Here is a 21,714-nt window from a genome sequence, read left to right as displayed (position 1 = left end):
AAAAAGATTGTTCTGATGGCGGTGGAGAAGATGAACTGCGTTAACCTAAGCATCAGGTGCACCACACTTCCCCTCCCTATCCTTCCAGGATCCCTGTCTCTTGGTACATTTTGTAAAGGGTGAGTTAATCTCATGTATCTTCGTGAGTCTTCTACGTGGCAGCTGTTTCTCTCCCCACCTCTCCTAGCACCACCATGGAGCTCTGCTTGCGTTGGCCCCAGTTATGTAAAGGAACCAGGGCTCTTTAGAAAAGGGGCCACACTCGTCTCTATTGTTTCATCCTATAGTGCCCCGCCCTGCACAGGATGTGTACAGGGTGGGGACAGAGCCCCCACACATGCTAATTGTAAGGTGTTTGCAGGCCCCCCTTGATTATTTGCATGAATTTAACATTTGCCCATACTCTTCATGTTTCTTTCATGCTGATAGTTGTAGACAGCCAGCCCCTGGGGGCAGTTGTTAGGTCTGCAGCTGCTGGTCATCTGTTCTGCACATGAGACTGTGAACACGGTCATTTCTCAACTTGGCCTAACAGCAGGGCTCTGTGGCCAGTTCCCCGTCAGACTTTCTGAAAGGCTTGAGGGTAACAGAAGGGGGTTTGAACACAGAGAGAAAACTGAAATTTGAATGCTAAACATATGTGTACCTCAGAATAACAATCAAAGGAGTTAAATAGTTTGCTTATGGCCACATCCAGTTTCTTGCTTTGCTCTCCTGCCTTGAGGTCTGCCTTTCTTCTCTCTTTCAACAGACATTCTTTCCTCAAGGCTCCCCAGGGCTAATAATTGACCCAAAGGCAATGAGCTGTTGTTGCCCTAAACCTTGACCAAGACAACCCCTGGGGCCTCATAACCTTTTGCCACATTCTCCTGAAGTCCAAGTCTCGTCAGTCCAGTCTGCCGTCAGAGAGGTGGACAGTGCCACAGAGAAGGCCACTGAGGGCTTTTCGGTAGAGGAGTCCATCACGTGTGCCCACTTATTCTGCAGAATGCAGTTGGGTACCCTTCCCTCAGGGAGCCCGCCTTGAGCCGGGCCGGGCCAGGGGACGGGTCTGCATGCATGGAGAAGAATATGCTGTGTCATGCACATTCTAGACCATGGTCCATTTCAGTCTCCTCGAACCCTATGAGGTAAGGTCTTTAGGAAGAGTAACCCGTTGGGATGCACAGCAGTGCCAGGGGTGACTCTCACGCTGTCAGTGGGAGTGATCCATCACAGGAGAGGTCCGGGAGAGGAGGAAGAATGCAGTACTCACTTTATAGCCTTAGGTTGTGTATTTGTTTCTAACAAATTACTACCATCTTGATAACTTAAAACAATATATACTTATTTATCTATGGTTTTGGAGGTCAGAAACCTGCAATGGGTTTCCCTGGGCTAAAATCAAGTATAAAAAGTGGTGTGTTCCTTCTAGAAGCTGTAGGAGAATCTGCTTTCTTATCTTCCTCTAGCCATGGAGGCAGCCTGCATTCCTTGGCTCCTGGCTCCTTTTAGCATCTTCAAAACCAGCAGCGTAGCACCTTCAGATCTCTCTGCTTCTGGACTCTGTTTCCATCATCACATTTCCTTCTCTGACTCTTACCCTCATGCCTTCTCTTATAAGGAACCTTCTGAGTACTTTCGGCCCACACACATAACCCAAGGTAATCTCCCATTTTGAGACCCTTAATCTCCTCCACAAAGTCCTTTTTGCCATGTGTAGTAACATATTCACAGGTTGCAGAGGTTAACACCTGGATATCTTTGGGGGCCATTATTCTACCTGCCACAGGTTGAATAAGTACTCGTAGTGCAGTGCAGGGATGAGGAACCTTTTTTTCTGCCAAGGGCCATTTGGATACTTTACAACATCATTTTCGGGCTATTCAAAATTATCAACTTAAAAACTATCCTGCTCTATTTGGCCGAACATTTAATTAACTCACCCTGGGTTATTGCCACTTGTTTACTGGTGGGGAACCTGGGGCCCAAAGACAGGTGTGCTTAGAAATCTTCCAGGCCAAATGATTTCACGGGCCCTCGGGCCGGACGTTCCCTACTCTTGAAGTCGTGGAATCAGTATTCACATCTAGCTTTAGCTCTAACTGCCAAGCCAGTACCATTGCCTACTCTGTGGTAAAAGGGAAGAGGGACGAGAAAGAGACACTGTCCCTCATCGCCATGGGAAGTGAGGGGAGAGCCTGGTCTGAATGGATCCTGCATGAATGACTGATTATGCATCAGAAAGATAATGGGACTCAAGGCCAGCCTGAGTTAAAGAAACCCTTCCACCTTGAAAGTTAAGCATCCACACATTTATTTATTGAGCACCTTGTATGTAAGACACTATTTCAAGCAGTAGTTCTCCAGCAGGGAAAAACATTGCCCTGTTGGAGTTCTTCTAGTGAGGTGTATTCATTTCCCGGGGCTGCTACAATAGCTGACCACAAACGCAGTGGCTTGAAACAACACGGATGTAGTCTCTCACACTTCTGGAGGCTGGACATCCAAAATTAAGGTGTCAGCAGGGCCATGTTCCCTCGGATTCAGGGGAGAATTCTTCCTCTCCTCTGCCAGCTCCTGGTGGCTCCTGCTGTTCCTGCTCGTGGCTGTGTAACTCCTGTCTCTGCCTCTGTCTTTGCATGGCCTCTTCTCTGTGTGTCCAAATCTCCCTCTCCTCTTTCTTGTCAAGGTACCAGTCATTGGATCGTATTTAAATCCAGTATGATTTCATCTTGAGATTCTTAACTTATTGCATCGGCAAAGATCCCATTTCCAGGTAAGGTCACAATCTGAGGTTTTGGGTAGACATGAATTTAGGGTAAGGTGACCAGACTTCCATCCCGCTTTTGGCAGGACAGTCCCGAATCCCTCGGCGTTTAAAACGGGACATCTGGTCACTTTAATTTAGGGACAACATTATTCAACTTACTATGTGAGGGAAGATGGACAGTGTAAAAATTCAGAAGGAAATAGCATGCTAGATGGCGACGAATGTCATGAAGAAAAAGGAAGCAGAGGAAGGGAATGCTGGCTGGAAGCAAGGGGCGTTGCAGCTTCCAGCCAGCGAGGTCTGGAAGGCCTCACTGAGACGGAGACAACTGAGCCACAGCTGGGGATCAAGTTCAGCTTTGGGGATGTCTCCTTTCACCAGGGTATGGCCACACCTAGCTGACTGGCCGGGAGGACAGTTTGAGATAGACAATCATTCTAATTCTGCATGCAGTCCTCCTTCCTTCCCAGCCCATACAGGAGTGTCTATGCAGTGACACTCCTTTATGGTCCAGTGAGGCTCTAATGACAGCAATAATGATAATAATGGGTTTTGGGGGAGGCCCCTCCTTCCCGCATAAGAACCCCATTGTGCTGACTAATTGTGTAGAAGCAAGTAGGACTACTGTCTGTGGGGTGGAAGCAGTGGGGGGAGCAGAGAGGAGTATGTTATTTGGGCCTCGGGCATTCCTGAATTACCCTGGCAGAGGCGGGACCGTGCAGATGGGTTCCCGAGAATGCTGGAAGAGATCAGGGGCCTTCTAACCCTGGAGAGGAGTCTTGGGTAACCCTGAATCCCCTGAGTTCTTCATTTTTATCAGCTGTTAGAAGAGCTGTGAATAAATCCTACTTACTTCAAAGCAGAAGGTGAAGATGAGAAGAAACCAGTGAAGGCCGCCGGTCCACCCTGGTGCTCTGACGACTGACCGCCAAGTGGCGGCACAGGGGGAAGTGCACCTCCCACTGAAGCCTGTTTTGTTTGGAGAGCAGTTACCGCGGCCCTCGGAGTCCAAACTGCTTATCGGTGCCATCTCTTAAATTGATGCTCTCCGACTTGGAACAAGTACCATTAGGAACACCCCTTTTAGGAAATATATGTTTTAATGGAATAGATTTTTTTGAAATGACCTTATCTCGGGCAGCAGGCACTTTCAAAGAATGTATCGATTGGCTTTAAATCCCTCAAATGCTCTCACTTGTGCTTGTAACCTAGCATTTGTGCTGTTCCCAGCAACTCCTCCATGTTCTTTCTTTTGTAACATTTTATTGCATTCAAATGCTTGTATTCTGCTATGTTGAGCACGGCCATTTCTGATATGCAAAGGGTGGTGTTTAATCCTGCTTTCAGGAAGATGCGGTTGTTATTGCCACTTGTTTACTGGTGGGGAACCTGGGGCCCAAAGAGGCTAAGAGGTGTGCCCCATTACATGGAGGAAGTGAGGGAGAGCAGCTTTGAACTCAGATCTTCTGACTCAAAGGCATCATTTTCCCATTTTTAGTTCCATGCTACCTGTTTTGTTTAAGTGTCTCACTTAGGTCCTCTTGTTCATAGTTTGTATTTGGAAATAAAATTCCACTTTTAGTACACTCATCACCCACAAAAGAATCACATGGGGTGAAGGCCACAGATCCCTTTTGTGTGAGTGGCTCAGTCTGCAGATGTGTTTTCTGTGTGCTAAAGAGCTCAAAGCTTTAAGACAAAGGCTGGTTTTCCACTGGGCCAGTTAACAGGCCGACCAGTGAACAAAAATCAATGGGACAACCTATGCTGGTATCATGGAGACATAGACAAGAATTTAGTCACTTTAAAATTTAATCCTTAATCCGATCCAGCTAACGTTTGTTGAATGCCAGCAGTGTGCCAGGCCCTGTACCAGGCCCTGAGGAAAACAAAGATGAATGAGACTCTGTGCTGGAGAAGTGCACAGGTTAGTATAGACAGCAGACACCGAACAAATAATTTCATTACACCATGGAAAGTGCTCTCATAGCCAGTGCTCAAGGAAAAAGCCCAAAGAACCCTTTGGCCTTGGGAGGAAAGACAGGTGTGCTTAAAAATCTTCCAAGAAGCCTTGAACTGTGTGTGCCTTTATAAGTGGAAAAGGCACACTGAATGTTGGCCTGGTGTCTGTGAGCAAGGCAAATGGGCCGTCTGGTCAACCTGAGTGCCCAAATCCCTGTCTCCTCACTACCATTTTGTGTTTGTTGTGCTTGTGTCACCTAAATGTTTGCCTAAATTCTTTTTACTTGCCTGAGTAATAAATATAATGCTACTACTATTTATTGTAAGCCTCAGCTAGATAGGTATTATGTTTTTGTAACAACTCCATGGATAGAAACTAATGTTATCTGCCTCTCTGCAGATGGAAAGCCTGAGACACAGAGACACCACGTGATTTGCCCAAGGTCACTGGCTTATAAATGGCAGAAGCACTCTCTCCTTCCTTCATATAGCTAGTCTGCAGATGTCTGGTCTTTAACCGGTCCCTTGCAGAGACCAAGCTTTATGGGAACTCAAGGCCTAGGCGCATGCTGTTCCTTCTGCCTGAAATGCAATCTCCCCTCTTCTTGATGTGGCCAGATCATTTCATCCTTGGGCTCTGAGCTGAAATGCCACCTTTCTTGACTAGCCTTTCTAAAGGAGTTCCTCCCTGCTGTATTTTCAGTTTCTGCAGGAGACTTACCTCAGTTTGAAATTATTTTAAATTATTGTCTGCTTATTTGGTTCTTGTTTGTGTGCCTCGCTGGAACGTAAGCTCATTAAGAGAGGGACCTTAAGTGACTTATACGCTGATGTGTCTCCAGTGCCTTCTACAGTGCTTGGGGTCCGGTGGCACGCAGTAAATATTTGTAGAATGGATTCCAGAAATGGTACCAGGTTCTGGGGGATGCCAAGATGAATAAGATTGGCCTTTCCCCTGGGGGACTTACAGTCTAGTCAGAGGCAAGTCAGCAACTAATGCAATGCGCTGTATATACCGGGAGCATGTGTAAGGTGCAAGGGGGCTCAGAGGCGGGAGTGACTGTTTTGCCTGGAGGCTGGGCATACAGGGAGGAGGTGACATTGAACAAATCTGAACAAGGAACACAATCTCACCGAGTATTGCAGGTTCCAGGGCGTTCTGGACAGTAAGGGCAGACCTGCTAGGAAGAGCTGGGATGTTTGCACTGCATGTGTTTATCAAATAACTGCTCTCTGCTAGGTGCAATGTACTAGATATTAGGATCTGTATTCTTAAGAGCTTACAGGCTAAACAGAGAGACAGACTTATCAAGCCACAATTATCTGGGGTGCATTTGGAGAGGAAGAGAGGGGCTGGATCATAGTGTGTGGTAAAGAGAGGGGAGTTCTTAGGCTCCAGGTCATGAGAAGCAGGCACATGGGTAGAGGAGTTTGAAGTAGGTGAAAGGGTGCCATTGAAAAATTTTAATCAGGAAGTGATAGAATCAGCCTTGTGCTTGAGCATGACCTAGATATTGGCGTGGAAGCTGACTGGAGCCACTGGAGGTGGGAAAGACGGAGACCAACTAAAAGGTGCTGCAGGGTCCCAGGCGAGAAGTGATGGGGTAGGGTGGAGTGCGGAAGATAGCATAGAGTGACGCTTAGAATTAGTAGATCATGAGCAATTGAGTATGACAGTTGACAGTTGAGAAAAAGAGCCCCCCCCCCCCCCCCGCTGCCCCCGCAAAAGGCCAAAGTTTTCTAATTTGATCCACCATTTGGATTGCTGCTCATTAACCAAGACGGGGCAGTGTTTTCCAATGTGTGTGACTAGAACTTCTGACCTTCAATCAAGAAGTTGGAAGACAGTGCATCATTCAATTCTGTCTTGAGACGTTACAAAGCACACTATCACATTCAAGGCTCTGAGAAGTCCTGCACCAGAGAAACTTAACTTGTGTTTCCCAAACTTAGCAATAAAACCCTTACCACCAACACCCCAAATAACCCATAGAACACACTTTGAGAAATGAAATAAAACTTATATTTTCCTGTATGGCTCATGCTCTGGATGGATCTATTTGCTGTTATCTTGGCATATGTGATGTTGCTATCCTGGTACAATTTTGAGGAATTTGGCATAGCAGTGAGATACAGACTGCTAAGATTCATGCCATCCTGTCTAATCTGTCTGCATCTCAGTTTCCTCCCCTCTGAAATGTCCCCTTTGTGGGGAAAAGGTTGTGAGGATCAATGAGTAAATTCCCAGAAAGCCCTAGAAACAGTGTCTGGCCCATGGGAATGGTGCAGTAAGCATTAGCTCTTGTGAGAGACAATTTAGGATAGGAAGTGAGACCATTGACTTGGAAAGTAAACTGCCTGGATTTGTGTCTCAGCCCCTCTGCTTACTAACTCAGTGACCCGGGGAAAGCAGTATGGAGTCTTCCATGCCTCAGTTTCTCCATCTGCAAAGCAGCGACAATTATTATACCTACCCATAGGTTTGTTGTGAAGAATAAATGAACCAAATCACATGAAAGAATGTTGCCTGGCATGTTGGAAGTTTTAGCTTTTGTAAAAAAAAAAAAAAAAAAAAAAAAAAAAAAAAAAAATCTAAATTACCTCTGTGATTAGCATAATTTTATCATGACTTTTAGCCCCAGCTCTGACGATCCACTTTTTCAGCTGTCTCAGCAGCATTTTGGTCTTGTGTTTTGGCATCCCCTTTCCCTGGGTCTGGAGGCCTTGACTTCAGACTTAGTTTGTCACCACAACTTCCTTTTTTCTTTTTCTTTTTTTTTTCCCTATTCAGTTCGGTTTGGTTTCTTCGTCGCATGGTCTGACAGTGTTAATGAAAGTCCTCTGATTCTGGGAGCACCTGGCCCTCCTCTGGGCTCTGTGCCTTTCCTAAAAATACATCTGTTTCAAGTCACTTGGCAGAGACCTTGGGATGCTCTTGTAGCAAAATGTCCCCCTCCCCTATCCCCTCCACCCTAACCCCCCCACCCCACCCCCGTGTGGACCCCGTCTCCTGTCCCCTGAAGGAGAGGTGGATTGTTTTCTTGTCATAAGTTTTCTGATATTACATCAGCACAGACTCTTTGGAACAGGGTCTCACCAACCCCCACATTCAGGCCAATTACCTGGTATTTAGTTATCAGTTTTCTCAGGGACTGTCTGTTCTTGGTGAACAAATACATTAAAGAGTGCTGATGAAATTCCAGGGGCCCAAAGTAGAAGTTGTATTTCTGAGTTCAGAGTTTCTATTTCAAGGATGAGTAAGTGGTAAATTTTTACTGAGAGATTCTGGCCTAATAGCGTGAGGTCCTCAAGGTCCCCCAGCCGGGCCCCCAGGCATTTCACCTGCCTGGAAGCTTCGGCTCCTGCTCAGAGGTGGGTCTCCCAGTTCTTTATGTTGGCATGGAAACAATTAATAATTTAAGCCATACTTATTAAAAAATAGAAAAACTGTATAAATACTATACTATAATAATAAATGTAAAAGTCAATCCAGCTGGGCACTGTTCCCAGGTTACCAGCTGAGCCGAAACACAAATAAGTAAAGAAGAAAAACTACTATATAATGCAAATGGTGCTATCTCATTGTTTTCTGCTTCTCTTTTATTGCAAATATGTACTATTGAGGTAACATTATGGATAAATGGGTTTTGTGAATGAACCTGAAAAACTAATCACTGTTCATAACATTAGTTCTATAAGGAGAAAAGGTATTGTGTATTACAAACAGACGGTTTGCAAGCACATTTTTAAAAGCACAATCGTTTTTTAAGCTGGGGCCTCCTGAAATTTGAACCTAGAGTTGGATATTCTGTGTTCTGAGGGGGGCGGGGGGGATCCGTGAAAATTAGAGACCTCTCGGAATCCCCGCCCCTTAAATCCTTGCTGCCCTTTTCATCCTAGAGACTATTTCTCGTTTTCTTTATTCTCTGCTACTCCTCATTTCCGTCGCCTTGTTCTAGCCAAGTCCCAGCTCCGTTCTGTAACACTGTGGAGACCCCAGTAGTCCAGGAGGAATGACTGTCTTTATCTTTGTGCACCTTATGCATGGCAGCCAGGCTCATAGGAAGCCATGCACCTGAGTGGCCAGGCGTGTGGCTCTGAAGCCAGACTGCTGTCCCTCGGCTGTGTGACCTTGGCATGGTGTTGCAGTTGTCTGAGCCTCAGTTTCATCCCTATACAATGAGGCCGTGTGAGGACTAGTGGGGAAATACTAACTGCCAACCCTCAGACCAGTACCTGGTATGGGACAGCGGCCCATCCATGTCCATGCAGCTGCGTGGTGGGGTAGTTACTAGCGAATATTAGGTTTCAGACAGATTTCCATAAACTCAGACAGCAAACCCACAGAATGAAATATTTTCTGAGTTCTAACCAGCAAACTTAGAAACAAATGTCTGGAATCTCCCTGTTCGTGATAAGTTTTGAACATACTTTATTAGGAGTTAGGGGTGGGGGAGGGATGGTCCACAGTTGAGTGAAATATCAAACTCTTATTATTTAGAGTAAATTAAGCTGTACAGCAGATTTTAAAGCCTTCTTAATTAATTTCATTCACTAAATTGTTTCCGCATACAATGCTTTTAACCTAAGGAAAGCTTTTTTAATTAACTTATTGGTGGTTTTGGGTTTTTTTTTTTTTTAATTCAAGCAATTTTTTTCTTTGCATTTGAGATCGTTTCATTTCCTAATTTGCGAACGGGCTACTGTTGCACATTGGCCTTGTCATGTGAGCATGAGATCTAGCTGTATAAAGGACTAGAAAACTAAAATACTGATTGGGATCTTAGGACTCTGGGGTAGACTACCAGCAGCAGCTGGGGCGAAGGCAGTGGTGTATGGTAACGTCTCTGCCATTTTCTCCAGAATTCACTCATCGCAAAGCGAATCCAGTTTCCCTCCTAGCTGTGGCCTGGAGAAAATGAAATGAAGCCAATTAAGAAATCAGTCTATCTGGGAGTGACTCATTGAGGATCCCCCGCACCAAGCCTCGTGTCTGACTGAGATTTTAATTTTATTTGAGCAATGGCTTAAGCGTTTATGCATTTGACCATTGCTTTTGCTCATACATGGTAGTCAGAGGGTTTGCTTTCAAAAGGGATCATTTCAAAGTAACTGGTTTTGTTTACTAAAATGTAGGAGCTCTGAGGTCTGCTCCCCTTCCGCAAGAAGTTTGAATGTGTGGGTAAATGTACTGTCATGAAGATTCTGAGCTTGCAATACTGGAGAAGTAATAAGGCACTCTTGTTCGTTGGCCATCTGGTTATACATTCTTGGTGTCATGGTTGGTTCATTTTTTTCAGTTTTATATTTTAGATGGTGAGAAGCAAGGAATGGGAGTTTAGACATTTCAAAAATGCTTTATAAACAAGGAATTCATGTTTAATTGCTTAATATGGTTAAATTTTGTTTTTACCTTATGCAAAATAGGAATTGGAAGGTCTATTTCATACAGACACACACGTACACACATTTTCTTACAATTAAACTAAAAACTTCAACTAAAAACTTCAACTTCTAATTTTTTCCCTCTCCAAACCCAGATGTGAACTTTTAGCTTACGTTAAAAATAGTCTCCTTACTGTAAGTAGGAGTCAGACATAAATCATAGGGAAACTCTAGAGAGAAAAATCACCAACAGAAAGGACCTATAGAGATTTCATGTTTCATCCATTTATTCAAACATATTTATTGAAACCCTAGTATTTGCATATTATGCTGCCAGACACGGAGGGATTTGCTGAAGAAATATTAAAGACATCCTCTCTTCCTTTGAGGAGCTTAGAGCTTACTCGGGGAGAAATGACATAGATATATGAAACAGTTAGTTGTAATTCAAGGCAGCATATGATTAAATACCAAAACGTGTGCTTCCGACAAGAAATGCTATAGGAGTTCAGAAAAGAGAGTGATAACTCAGTGGCACTACTGTTTTCTGCCTACAAATTGGCAAATCGTAGCATTATTTGTATGAAACATTTTACACTTGTTTTTTTGGCAGCCTTGGGCCTTGACTCCCAGGCAGCATTAAGAGCCTACAAAATATTTGTACTCCCGCCTCTGTAAAACTGGCTCTTTTTTTTTTCTTTCTTATCGGCAGAGAAAGTGCCTTGTACAAACCAGAGAGCCCCTGAGAGGCAGTTTGTTCTTGCCTGTCATAATCTTTTCCAATTACAGAATTAGAAACCAGACTCATCACTCTCTGATTTCCAGTCCAGTGGTACATGTCCCTTCATTGCCAACTCCCCTTGACTTTGAGAGGTGACTTAATTTGAACTAAATGTCCATGACAGACGAGCTAGCCATCAAGGGTCAGATAAATGTATGGCTTTGGAGAGCTGCCGGTGAAAATCCCCGTGGTCAGGTGTTCGGGGAGGAACTGGCACAGATGTAGCTGAGTTCAGACCCAGGCACCCTCACTGGAAACAGGGCTCCCCAAAATGTCATAATGTGACACGCTGAGAATATTGAGCTTGCAGATGATGCTTAATGAAACTCACTGGCTTCCTGTTCTATTTTTGTCATATTCAAATTAGCACAGAACTCAAAGACAAAACCATGGGGCCTAAACTCTTAAGAATTTTAAAAGAGAGAAGGGCGGGGAGGGTGGGAAGAAGAAGAAACACCTGTAAAATGTCAATGCATATCAAATACACTGTTTGGGCCCACATCTCATTCTACTGTGATCCTCTCAGGGACTCCCACACTGAATGGAGTTACCGTCGGCTTGCATTTCAATCTCATGATTCATGAATTTTCAGTTTCTTTTACAACAGCATCACTGGTTCTCTCCCAACTCTTCATTTGATCCGTCGTCCCTCAGGAGAGAGATAGCAGAGAGGTTTTCTTCTCTCCTTGACACTGTTTGATGAAATGTCTGTGGAGTTCGACGCCCCTTGGAAATCACGTGGCCCTGGGTGCTCATTCTTTCTATCAGGCTGGCAGCCCTCTGGGGAGGCAAAAGGCCCCAAGTCAGCATGACCTGGAGTGACCCAGACATGGAGCAAACCAAGTGATGTCAGCACTCACTGCTGGTCATGTTTCCAGAGCAGCTGGCCCTGAACACAGCGTGGTTCACTGGGGGCCTCCTCTGAGCTGACTGACTTGGGAAAGTGGCCCTGGAAAGTGCCTTCCCCATATCTTTTGATATAATTTGGTATATTGGGATAAATAAATGTTATGTAGCACAGAGTCATGGAATATCTTATCAAATTCTTGGGAAGACTCTGCCCTTGACATATTTTTATTTCATTATCATACTGAGAAAGTACAAAATATTAATGTATTGTGTGTGTGTGTGTGTTTTTGTGTTTTTTTGTTGTTGTTCATTTTTGTTTTTTACTACAAAATAATTTATGCAATAGATTCTGGGAGTGAATTGCAAACCTAAAACATGTATAGTATATAAACCCTGTCTTGGGCTTACTTTGCTAGGCTTTTCTAGGAGGGAGCTCTTTAATTTCAGAGTCCGTGACAGGCTGTGCTTGTGATGTATTTGGAGATGGCAACTAAAGAGATGGCTCTGGGATCCAAGTTCAGCACGTTGTTTGCATTTGTTCTCTGCTCCCAGACATGATGGGGTACATGCTCTGCTGTGTTCCTGTTGCTTTTCATGGTTTTAGCATCTCATTCCTTTTCTTCCTCAAAATCAATAATCCACTATACAAAGCTTGGGATTTTGTACGGACGCCAGTGTGAGAAAGTTTTAACTAATGCATGTGTGGGATTGCTGTTTTGTTGCCCTCCCTTTTTTTTAATAGGTGTACTTTTAAAGATGATTGTGTACATCCAGAGAACTCAGAAAACTGGCTGGATATTTCGTCAGGAGCTAAAATGTGCCCTCAAATTCACATCTCTCAAAGAAGTAGAGATAAGGTAAGAGGAAAGGTTTTCATTTGCATCCATTGTATTGTCTCATTTTGCACAATTGATGCTAACTTCCTTCTGTGTGTAAAACACCTATTAGCTATCAAATATGCTTGGTTAGGAGAGTCATTCACTTAGTTAACCAATGTTGAGAGCCTCCCAGACGCCGCCGTGCACTCCGCAAGGTGCTGGGAGATAGCAGAGACCAAGACACACCGTGGGCCTGTCCTCCTGCAGTCAGTTACCGCTTGGAGCTGCAGATGAACCCAAATAGTTGAATTTAAAGAAAATATGGACATTTAATGTCGTATGAGAACATATTGATTTAAAAAATAGAGAAAAAAGAAATTCAGACTCATGGTCAATAAGATGCCTTAAATGTGGCTTAGTGTAGAATTGTTTTGTTTTATGATTCCTTTTCCTTGTATGTTCAGGCTTCCCCTGACAGCTATTTTATGAACATGGCTTCAAGCACTATTGGTAGAGTGGAGAGAAACCACTGTGGGCAGTGAATATTGTAAGAAGGGTCCCTTGGAAAGAAAGCCAGTGGGCTCCTGCCACGGCCGAACTGTCAGTCAATCCTGTCTCTGGATGAGAGAAAGGAAAAAATGAGTATATTCAAGCATTTTCTGATTCACATACTAACCATATCCTGTGGGAAGATGGGATTCCTGCCCTGCTATCTCAACACGCTGTAAGGAGACTTTGTCTCCCTAATTATGGCTCTTGTATTATGAATGATTGTACAGAACCCCCATCAGCAGCCAGTTGACCTCACTCTGTTTTATTTGAATGTCACATTAATAAGGAAATGGGCCATTTTCTTTTTTCTCTTACACTTTGCCATTTCAACTAGCAAGCACCATACCACTTAAGATGATTTAACATTTAATAAAGGAGAGCCGGAGCATTTAATGAGCGATAAATAATAAAAGAATCAAGCTTTCAAGTCATGACTGATCAGAACTGAAGGGTTTAAAGTTTTTTGGTTGTTGTCACTTTCTATTGTCTTCCTGGGGGCAGAAGGTGTAAAAAGAACTTTCAAAGCCTTCATCCAAACGGGCCTGAGTCAAGAGTGAATAGACACTGTAAAAAAGGTGCAGGCATCTGCCGAAACCGGTTTGGCTCAGTTGATAGAGCGTTGGCCTGCGGACTGAAGGGTTCCGGGTTCGATTCCGGTCAAGGGCATGTACCTTGGTTGCGGGCACATCTCCAGTAGGGGTTTGCAAGAGGCAGCTGATCAATGATTCTCTCTCATTGATGTTTCTAACTCTCTATCCCTCTCTCTTCCTCTCTGTAAAATATCAATAAAATATTTAAAAAAAAAAAAAAAAAAAAAAAGGTGCAGGCATCTAAGCATAGGCATGACCAAATTTTTATTTCAGTCTGAAAAAATCGTTGGTGCTGATAGAGAGTGATAGAAAATACCACCACCCTTGAATCTACCCAGGACTCTGATGAGTGGTTAAGATTATGCAAGATATTTTTCTTCTGTCATTTTGAAAGTTTTAGGGGTAACAATTCAGCTAAATATAGTGAGAGAATGGAACTTGTTTATTAAATAAAAAGTGCTGCTTATGCAGTTTGCTTATCTATCTTGGGGTTCACTCTTATAAATTAACCACCTTTTATATCTAGTCTGGATCATACCAAAATTGTTTACCACCCAAATAGCCACTACTACTTCCCTCCCCCGCTGAGTCCCTCTGTGGTTTACCCTAATCCCTCTAGTCTTCCCACACAACCATTACTCAATCTCTCCAGCTCATCATCACTCTCAAGATAAAGGAGATAAGGAGTTAGTAATTTGAGTCAAACTCGCCTTTGAAACCAACTTTGGACTGATTATTTTAACAGTGTTGATAGGACATTTGACTCCATCTCTTGGTCACAATATTTCAAAAATATTTCTGTCCTACGGTCGTTCATGACTTATCCGAAAGTCTCAGGCCTTTGTTTATTATTTATTTTTATTCTTTTTTAAAATATATTTTTATTGATTTCAGAGAGGAAGTAAGAGGGAGAGAGATAGAAACATCAATGATGAGAGAAAATCGTTAATGAGCTACTTCCTGCATGCCCCACACTGGGGATGAAGCCTGCAACCTGAGCATGTGCCCTGACCAGGAATCGAACTGTGACCTCCTGGTTCATAGGTCAATGCTCAAACATTGAGCTACGCAGGTCAGGCAGATCTTTGTTTATTTAAATAATACGTGATCCTGACCTACAGAGAGGGCACTCAATGGTTTTCCTTCATTTTACCCACTAGCTCTGTTCATAGTGTTTGTAAACTGCCCATCTTATACCTCATAGCATTGTAGTAACTTTCTAGGTAGAGAAAACCCCCATATAGCACAGAGACTGTTCTCAAGAATCTTAATCTCTTTACACAAAACAATGAGAAGGTAGTATATTCTCATCCTCATGAAGAAACCGGCATTAAAAAGAAATAATTAGAGCAATCCAGTTATCTTGGAGGGATTTCTATGAGGTTGAGTAAAAACAGCATGATGCAGAAAAGTATGTATGGATCAAAAAGTCCCCATCTGAGTTTATGTGTATATATCTCTTCATGGTTATCTGAGAAAATATGGAAGAATTGATTACTAGATTGGAAACATGAGCTCCCTTGATGGAATGCCTGATGTGGTGGAGAGGGAAGACATAGATAAGTAAAAAAACACAAACACAAAAAAGGATGAATGGTATATCCTGTTCTCACACTATGTACAATTATGTTTGTGCCTACTGATAAGGAGATTTTAACATGCAGTAAAAATGGCTTATACTGATAAAAACAAAAACATTGGAATGAAGTATTTCCCACAAAGAGCATGGATTTTAAAGGAGAGTCACTAAAAACATTCTTTTACAAATTATAATGAAAACAAGGAATTTCACCATCACTAATTCAGTCAACTTAAATTTCAGTTCTGTCCAGTCTGGTAATACAAAAAACAAGTACTAGGAATAATTATTGGATTGCAATAGGTAAAAATATCATTGTTTGCCACTCTTAAGTGGTTGTATATTTGTAAAATCTAAACATATTAGCTTTTATAACTATTTAAATTAATAAAAGTAAAACACAGTGTTAAGTGTTCAAGAAGCATTTAAATATCAATAGTCTTATTTACATGTGAAGTAAAACAAACTGTTAATGTCCATTAATAAAAGGTCCCATTTATCAAAACAACAGAAATTCTCAGATTTAAATCTTATATACCCTATATTTAAAATCATGTTTACTTGGAAATGCATGTTGAAGACAAACTACCAAAAATAGTAATTTTGGCTTTATAGCAGCTTGTCTTAAGCATTTTTTTTTTCTAATAGTAACTAGAATGTAGGGCCATGATCTATTGAGGCTATTTATAATTCATAATAGGGAAACCTTATCAATTAAAAGCATAAATAAAAATAAAAAACACCCAAGGTATTTTCTTAGAAGATATGAAAAGCATCTTGAACATATCCAGACACATACGGTTTTCTTGGCGGGAAAATATCATAAAAATGTCACATCTTCCTCAATCTATTTTCTAGATTTTATGCAATCCCAGTGAAAATTTGAATAGACTCTGTCTTAAAGTTAACATAAAATTCATCTGGAATAATATGAACTGGTTAAGACTATCCAAAAAATATTTTGAAAAAATAAAATTATTTAAGCAAGACCATTTCCATTGATTGTAAACATATATATAATGACAATAATTCAACCCATGATTCTGGTTTAAAAATAGGAATATACTTTTTATTCTATTCCATGAAACAGAGTAAAAGGCTGAGAAGTAGATGTAAAACTTGTAAAGATCAAATGCCATAAAATAAGAGGAAACTCAATAATTATTTCATAAAAGGGACTGAGATAACCGGCTTACAATATAAAACTGTAATTTAATTCACATTTTACATTAAATATAAAATTTAGGCTAGTTAAGAAGTTCATATGAAAAGCTAACAGAAAATAGAATTGAGCGTCAAATAATTGAGAAGTATAATTTTCTTAGCTTTGAAGCAATATCCTATAAAATAACAAAAATATTCATAAACTTGACTTTTAAAATCTATACAACAACAAAAATGACTAAATCACATGCATTGGGAAAACATTTGCAACAAATAATATATTAAATATATTAAAGCTAGGAAAAATTAAAAAGAAATATATCAAGACACCAAAAGTAAGTGGGCAAAGTGTATATTCTCACAAGAAGAGGTTTGGAGAGTTAGACATAGATATGGCAATATGTTCAACTTCACCAGTTACCAAATAAATACAATTAAAGTGATAATAAGATATGCTAACACCTAGTGTTGGCAATGCCAATTAGCACAATCCTTTTTGGAAAGCAATTTTGCAAGTATGTTTCAAAAGTCATAAATATATTCATTCTGTTGCAAGCAGCAATTCCAGGCTTAGTATTCTGAAGAAGTAACTTGAAAGAAGAAAACCCAGAAACATACAGATGCTATTGCAGTAGCATTTATAGAATTAAAAACCTGGAAATGATGGGATTGCTTGGCAATAGGGGGAATAGTTAAATAAAATAAGGTGTATTGTTGACCTGGCGGGATGTTCCTTGGCCCCCATGGACATTAATTATCAGTTAATTGACACTCAAACTTTATCGGATCCATTGTGTCTTCAGTTTCTATATTTATCCATTGTAGTTTAAGAAAGAATTATCAACTTGCTGAGGATCTAAAGATTCTTATGTTGGATTTATGAAGCCAATGCTTTTTATTTTATTTTTTTAATTGATTTCAGAGAGAAAGGGTGAGGGAGAGAGAGATAAAAACATCAATCATGACAGAGAATCATTGATAAGCTGCCTCCTGTAAGCTCGCTACTGGGGACCAAGACCAAAACCCAGGCATGTGCCCTTGACCGGGATCAAACCTGGGACCCTTCAGTCCGCAGGCCGACGCTCTGTCCACTGGGCAAAACCATTTAGGGCCAAGGCTTCAGATTTTTAACCATACTCATCTGGAACCCAAAACCATGCAAAAATACCTTCAGCTTCCTGGCTAACCTCTCCTTCCACGACAGTTGAGAAAAACTTGCTTTTCCCTATTTTCAGATCACTCCAAACTGGCTTTTGCCCCGGTGTTCCCTGGAAACTGTTCTCCCTGAGGTCACTGGTTGACTCCATGTAGCCTTTTCAGCAGATGCCAGAAGTCCTCATCCTACCTGCCTGCCTGGCCAGATTCTTGAAACCTTTTTCATTGCAGACCCTGTCCATGCTGTCTTTCTTCTCCTCAGCCTCCCTTCCTGGCTCCTTCTCTCCCTGACTCTAAATATTAGAGTTGTTTCAGACCCAGTGTTGGCTCTTCCTCTCTTCTGACTCTCTACTTTATCCACAATCTTACCCACTCCCATAGCTTTATGGATCACCTATATGTTCATGTCTCCTTTATCTCAACCCCAGATAGTGCACCCAAGCTCCAGGTCCATATCCCTTGATTATCACACAAGTATCACATACTAAACACATCCAAAATTGAAATCTTGAATTTTCTACCCAAAATTGGCCTCTTCCTCACTGTGTCCCATCTCAGTACATGGTACTCTATCCATCCATTTGCTCACCCAAATCCTTCATATCCACTGTTCATTTCCACTATACCATCATAGCCCAGGCTTCTGTCCTTTCTTAATGATCTCTTAATGCTGTGTGGCCCTAGAACTAGGCTAGGTTTTTCATCCTTCTACTAGCTCTGTGAAGAAGAGGACTGTAGCTATTAGGTTTATTAGAGTAGTCAGTGTTTTGTGCAGCTCTTGGCACATGTTAAGAGCTTGATAAATGTTTATAAATAAATAAATAAATGCAATGATTATAGTTATATTAAAACTATGTGTGTTAGAACTGGAAGGAAATGTGAAAACTTTTAAACAACTGGTAAAAAATAGGATTTTAAAAAACTTTTCTTAAAATGTTTGGACAGTAAAATACAGTTAAGATACATATGCATGCAGGGTAATATGTGATGTGACTGTATGCTGAGATTGTGGTTCAGCTATAAATGCTGGGTTGAAGAAGGCGGATGAGAGGTCAGCCGTTTGTTGAAGATGAGCTAGTTAGTGGGAATGACATGGGGTACATTACTGGCCTCAAGTCCCTGGAGATGGATGGACTTAGGTTCTTCCAGGTTGGACTGTAAGAACTTGTGGCCCAAAAACAGAATTCTTTGAAAATAGAAAGATGGGGTGGACCCCCAGCCTAAGATAGATTTAGCAAGCTTATTACTAGTAGAGGACAGAAGACAGCAGAATCCTAGGCAGCCACACAGAAGGTCTGGGCGGAGGTCAGAATATATGGAAGATGGACCCTCCCAGGTTGTCTGGGGTCAGAGCTCTTCAGCCTCGGGATAGGGTCTCCACTTTCCTGCTCCAGCTTCCTCATACCTCGCTCACCTTCCCACCACTTCCCTTTTGTGCGCCTGGTACAAAGGGGCTCTCCATTGGCATATTCATTCCTTTAAGTTTCCTTTTTCATAGGAGGACTGGCTGCCTTGTTTTTGTTAATTCATTGGGGGTAGGGGTGGGGGAGTTGCTTTAGAGGCAATTTCATGGTTTTATTTTTGTGACCCCTTGTGTACACACACCCACAGAATAGTCATCACTTCCAAATTTGGTCATATGCTTCACCACAAAGAAAATCTTAAATAATTTTAAAAGTAGATTTCACAGGCCACGTCTTTAGCTATAAACTGATTTAGCAACTAGCAATAAGAAATACAGAGCTGACAACTGGAAAATCAATGTGCACCCTCTTATTTATTTATTTATTTATTTATTTATTTATTTATTTAAATCCTTACCTGAAAATGTTTTGTGTGTGTGTGTGTGTTTGTATGTGTGTTTTTAATGGTCTTAGAGACAGAGGAAGGGAGAGAGAGAAACATTAATGTTGTCTCCCATGCACACCCAGCTGGGGATCAAACCCACAACCTGGGTATGTGCCTGGGAATTTAACCCCCAACCTCTTGATATATGGGAAGATGCTCCAATCAACTGAGCCATCCTGCTAGGGAAAGGTACACTCCCTTAAACAAACCCTGGACCAAAGGGAAATAAATGAAAAACAAATAAACATGTGTTTGGATGGTACCACTTAATATCATAAAGATATAAATTCTCCTAAAATCAATTTATATATATTTAGTACAATTCCACTTCAGTATCTATTCCCTTTGGGCAAAATGATCTTAAACTATATGGAAGAATATTATCTAGGAAATGCTAAGAAAATTATGAAAATAAGGATAATAAATATACTTATCAGATAATAAATATGTTTAAAGTCACAGTAGTAAAAACTTGATGAATTGGGATAGAATTAGGTCACTAGATCACTGGAACAGAGCAGAGATCAGAAATAGATTCTAGCTATATGGTAATCTAATATATGACAAAAATGGTATTTCAGTTCAGCTGGGAAAGTGAGTTTTTTGTTTTGTTTTGTAAATGGTTGCAACATAGCTGACTAACCATCTGGCTAAAACTAAGGTTGGACCCTATCTCATAATATATATGAAAATAAACTCCATCTGGATCAAAGATATGTTTTTAAAAATAAAATAATAAAGGTGGTGAGACAATTTTATATTCATCTATAAGCAAGGGTTTAGGAAGAGAAACAGTCCAAGAATTGAACATGTGATTCACAAAAGAGCAAACCTAATGGCCAATGAAACATCTTTCTTTACGTTGGCAATCTGAGAAATTCTTCTATGCTGAATCAAAGGGTGAGCTCACTTAAGATTCTGCAATGGATGGAAATGAGACAAAGACAGTGATTTGGTTCCCGAGTCATCTTCTTCCTCCCACAGACTACAGTGACGTTAGTGGGAAGCGTCTCTCCAAGACACTCGGGGTGTGTGGTGAAGAACGTGGACACGGGCAGGGAGCTCTGCAAGGGTAAAAGTGCGCCAAATGAGACCTGCACCTGCAGCATCTTGACCACAGCCTCCTACAAAGGTAAGTGGGCATTTGGTGCCTTTATTAGAAAGTGAAGAAGGTAAGAGAATCTCTTGAGTTCAATGGCCCGGGAAGCAAGTTAAATGACAGAAATAGTTCGATGCTATAGACGTCTGCTCTACCACTTCCATGACTGCAGGACCCACTGTCAGATGTGACTGAGGATGACAGAGGACAGTAAGTTGGATAGGCAAGCGGAGTCAAGCCAGGGACCATTGGGCTGACCCAATTCAAATGGTTCAGAGAATTCAGACATCTGAAGAGTTGGGATGTCCTTGGTGAGAAGAGAGAATAGAGTGGCCAGTATTCTATTAACTTAAATTCCTTGCATTCATTCATTCATACAAGAAGTATTTATTGAACAACTAAAATGTGCCAGGTACTGTGCTAGGTGCTAGGGATATAAAAAAAAAAAAAAAAAAGACCTGGTCCTTGGTCATGGTGTTTATAGCCTATTGGAGTAGAAATAAGTAAACAGCTTGTTACAGTGTAGTATGTAAGTACCATGGGAAGCACATGAAAAGGAACCCTCACTGGACTTGGGGTGACAGAGGGGACAAGGAAAGCTTCCTAGAAGATGAGTAGGTTTGAGCCAGACAAAGATGAGGAGGAAGAGTATTATTCTAAGCAGAGACCCACTAGTATATATAGAGAAAAAGCTTTGTTTAAGGAGCCAAAGAGGTTCTGTGTAGCTAAGGCAAATGGAGTAGGGACAGGTGAAAAGCAAAGTGATTAAAAAAAAAAAAAATGGACACCAAAGAAGGCACAAAGTGTCCAGGACAAAGTAGCCATTTTCAATTAGTGGATTTTGTTGTTGTTGCATGAATGAATGAATGAATGAATGAATGGGCTAGAGGAGGGAAGACTGATTTCTGAAAGGTCAGATAGAAAGAAGGCTGTTGCAGTGGTCCAGGTAAGGTGGACAGTGAGAGCTGAAACTGAGGCAGATGGGAATGGAGAGAGGATGGATTCCAGAGATGGTGATGAGTACAGTAGACAGACTGAGAACCCATGAGTTCCTGCAGGTGAGAGAGAGACTGGAAGTAGAGTCAAGTTCCTGGTACAGTCTTCCTAGAAAGGGTGAGGTCATAATGGAGCTGATGCTTGTGGTGAGAGCTGGTGCTGCCTAATTAACAACAACAAAAAA

At 41.6% G+C, this 21,714-nt stretch overlaps 1 protein-coding gene across 6 annotated transcripts in view; it reads left to right on the top strand.

The window, feature by feature from the left end:
- Positions 1–21,714, top strand: part of PLXNC1 (plexin C1) — a 160,296-nt gene that overhangs the window by 54,379 nt on the left and 84,203 nt on the right. For all 6 annotated transcript variants that reach the window (XR_014794738.1, XM_084880319.1, XM_084880320.1 and 3 more), the window contains exons 5-6: positions 12,472–12,586; positions 20,420–20,567. Coding sequence is in view for 5 of the 6 variants with exons in the window: in XM_084880319.1 (XP_084736445.1) it covers positions 12,472–12,586; positions 20,420–20,567 (263 nt within the window). In the remaining variant the exon portion in view is untranslated. The remainder of the gene's footprint in view (positions 1–12,471; positions 12,587–20,419; positions 20,568–21,714) is intronic.

This window comes from Pipistrellus hanaki (genome assembly GCF_964339955.1).
Source record: "Pipistrellus hanaki genome assembly, chromosome: 3".
Classification (NCBI taxonomy): domain Eukaryota; kingdom Metazoa; phylum Chordata; class Mammalia; order Chiroptera; family Vespertilionidae; genus Pipistrellus; species Pipistrellus hanaki.
This window is presented reverse-complemented; position numbering and strand designations above follow the sequence as displayed.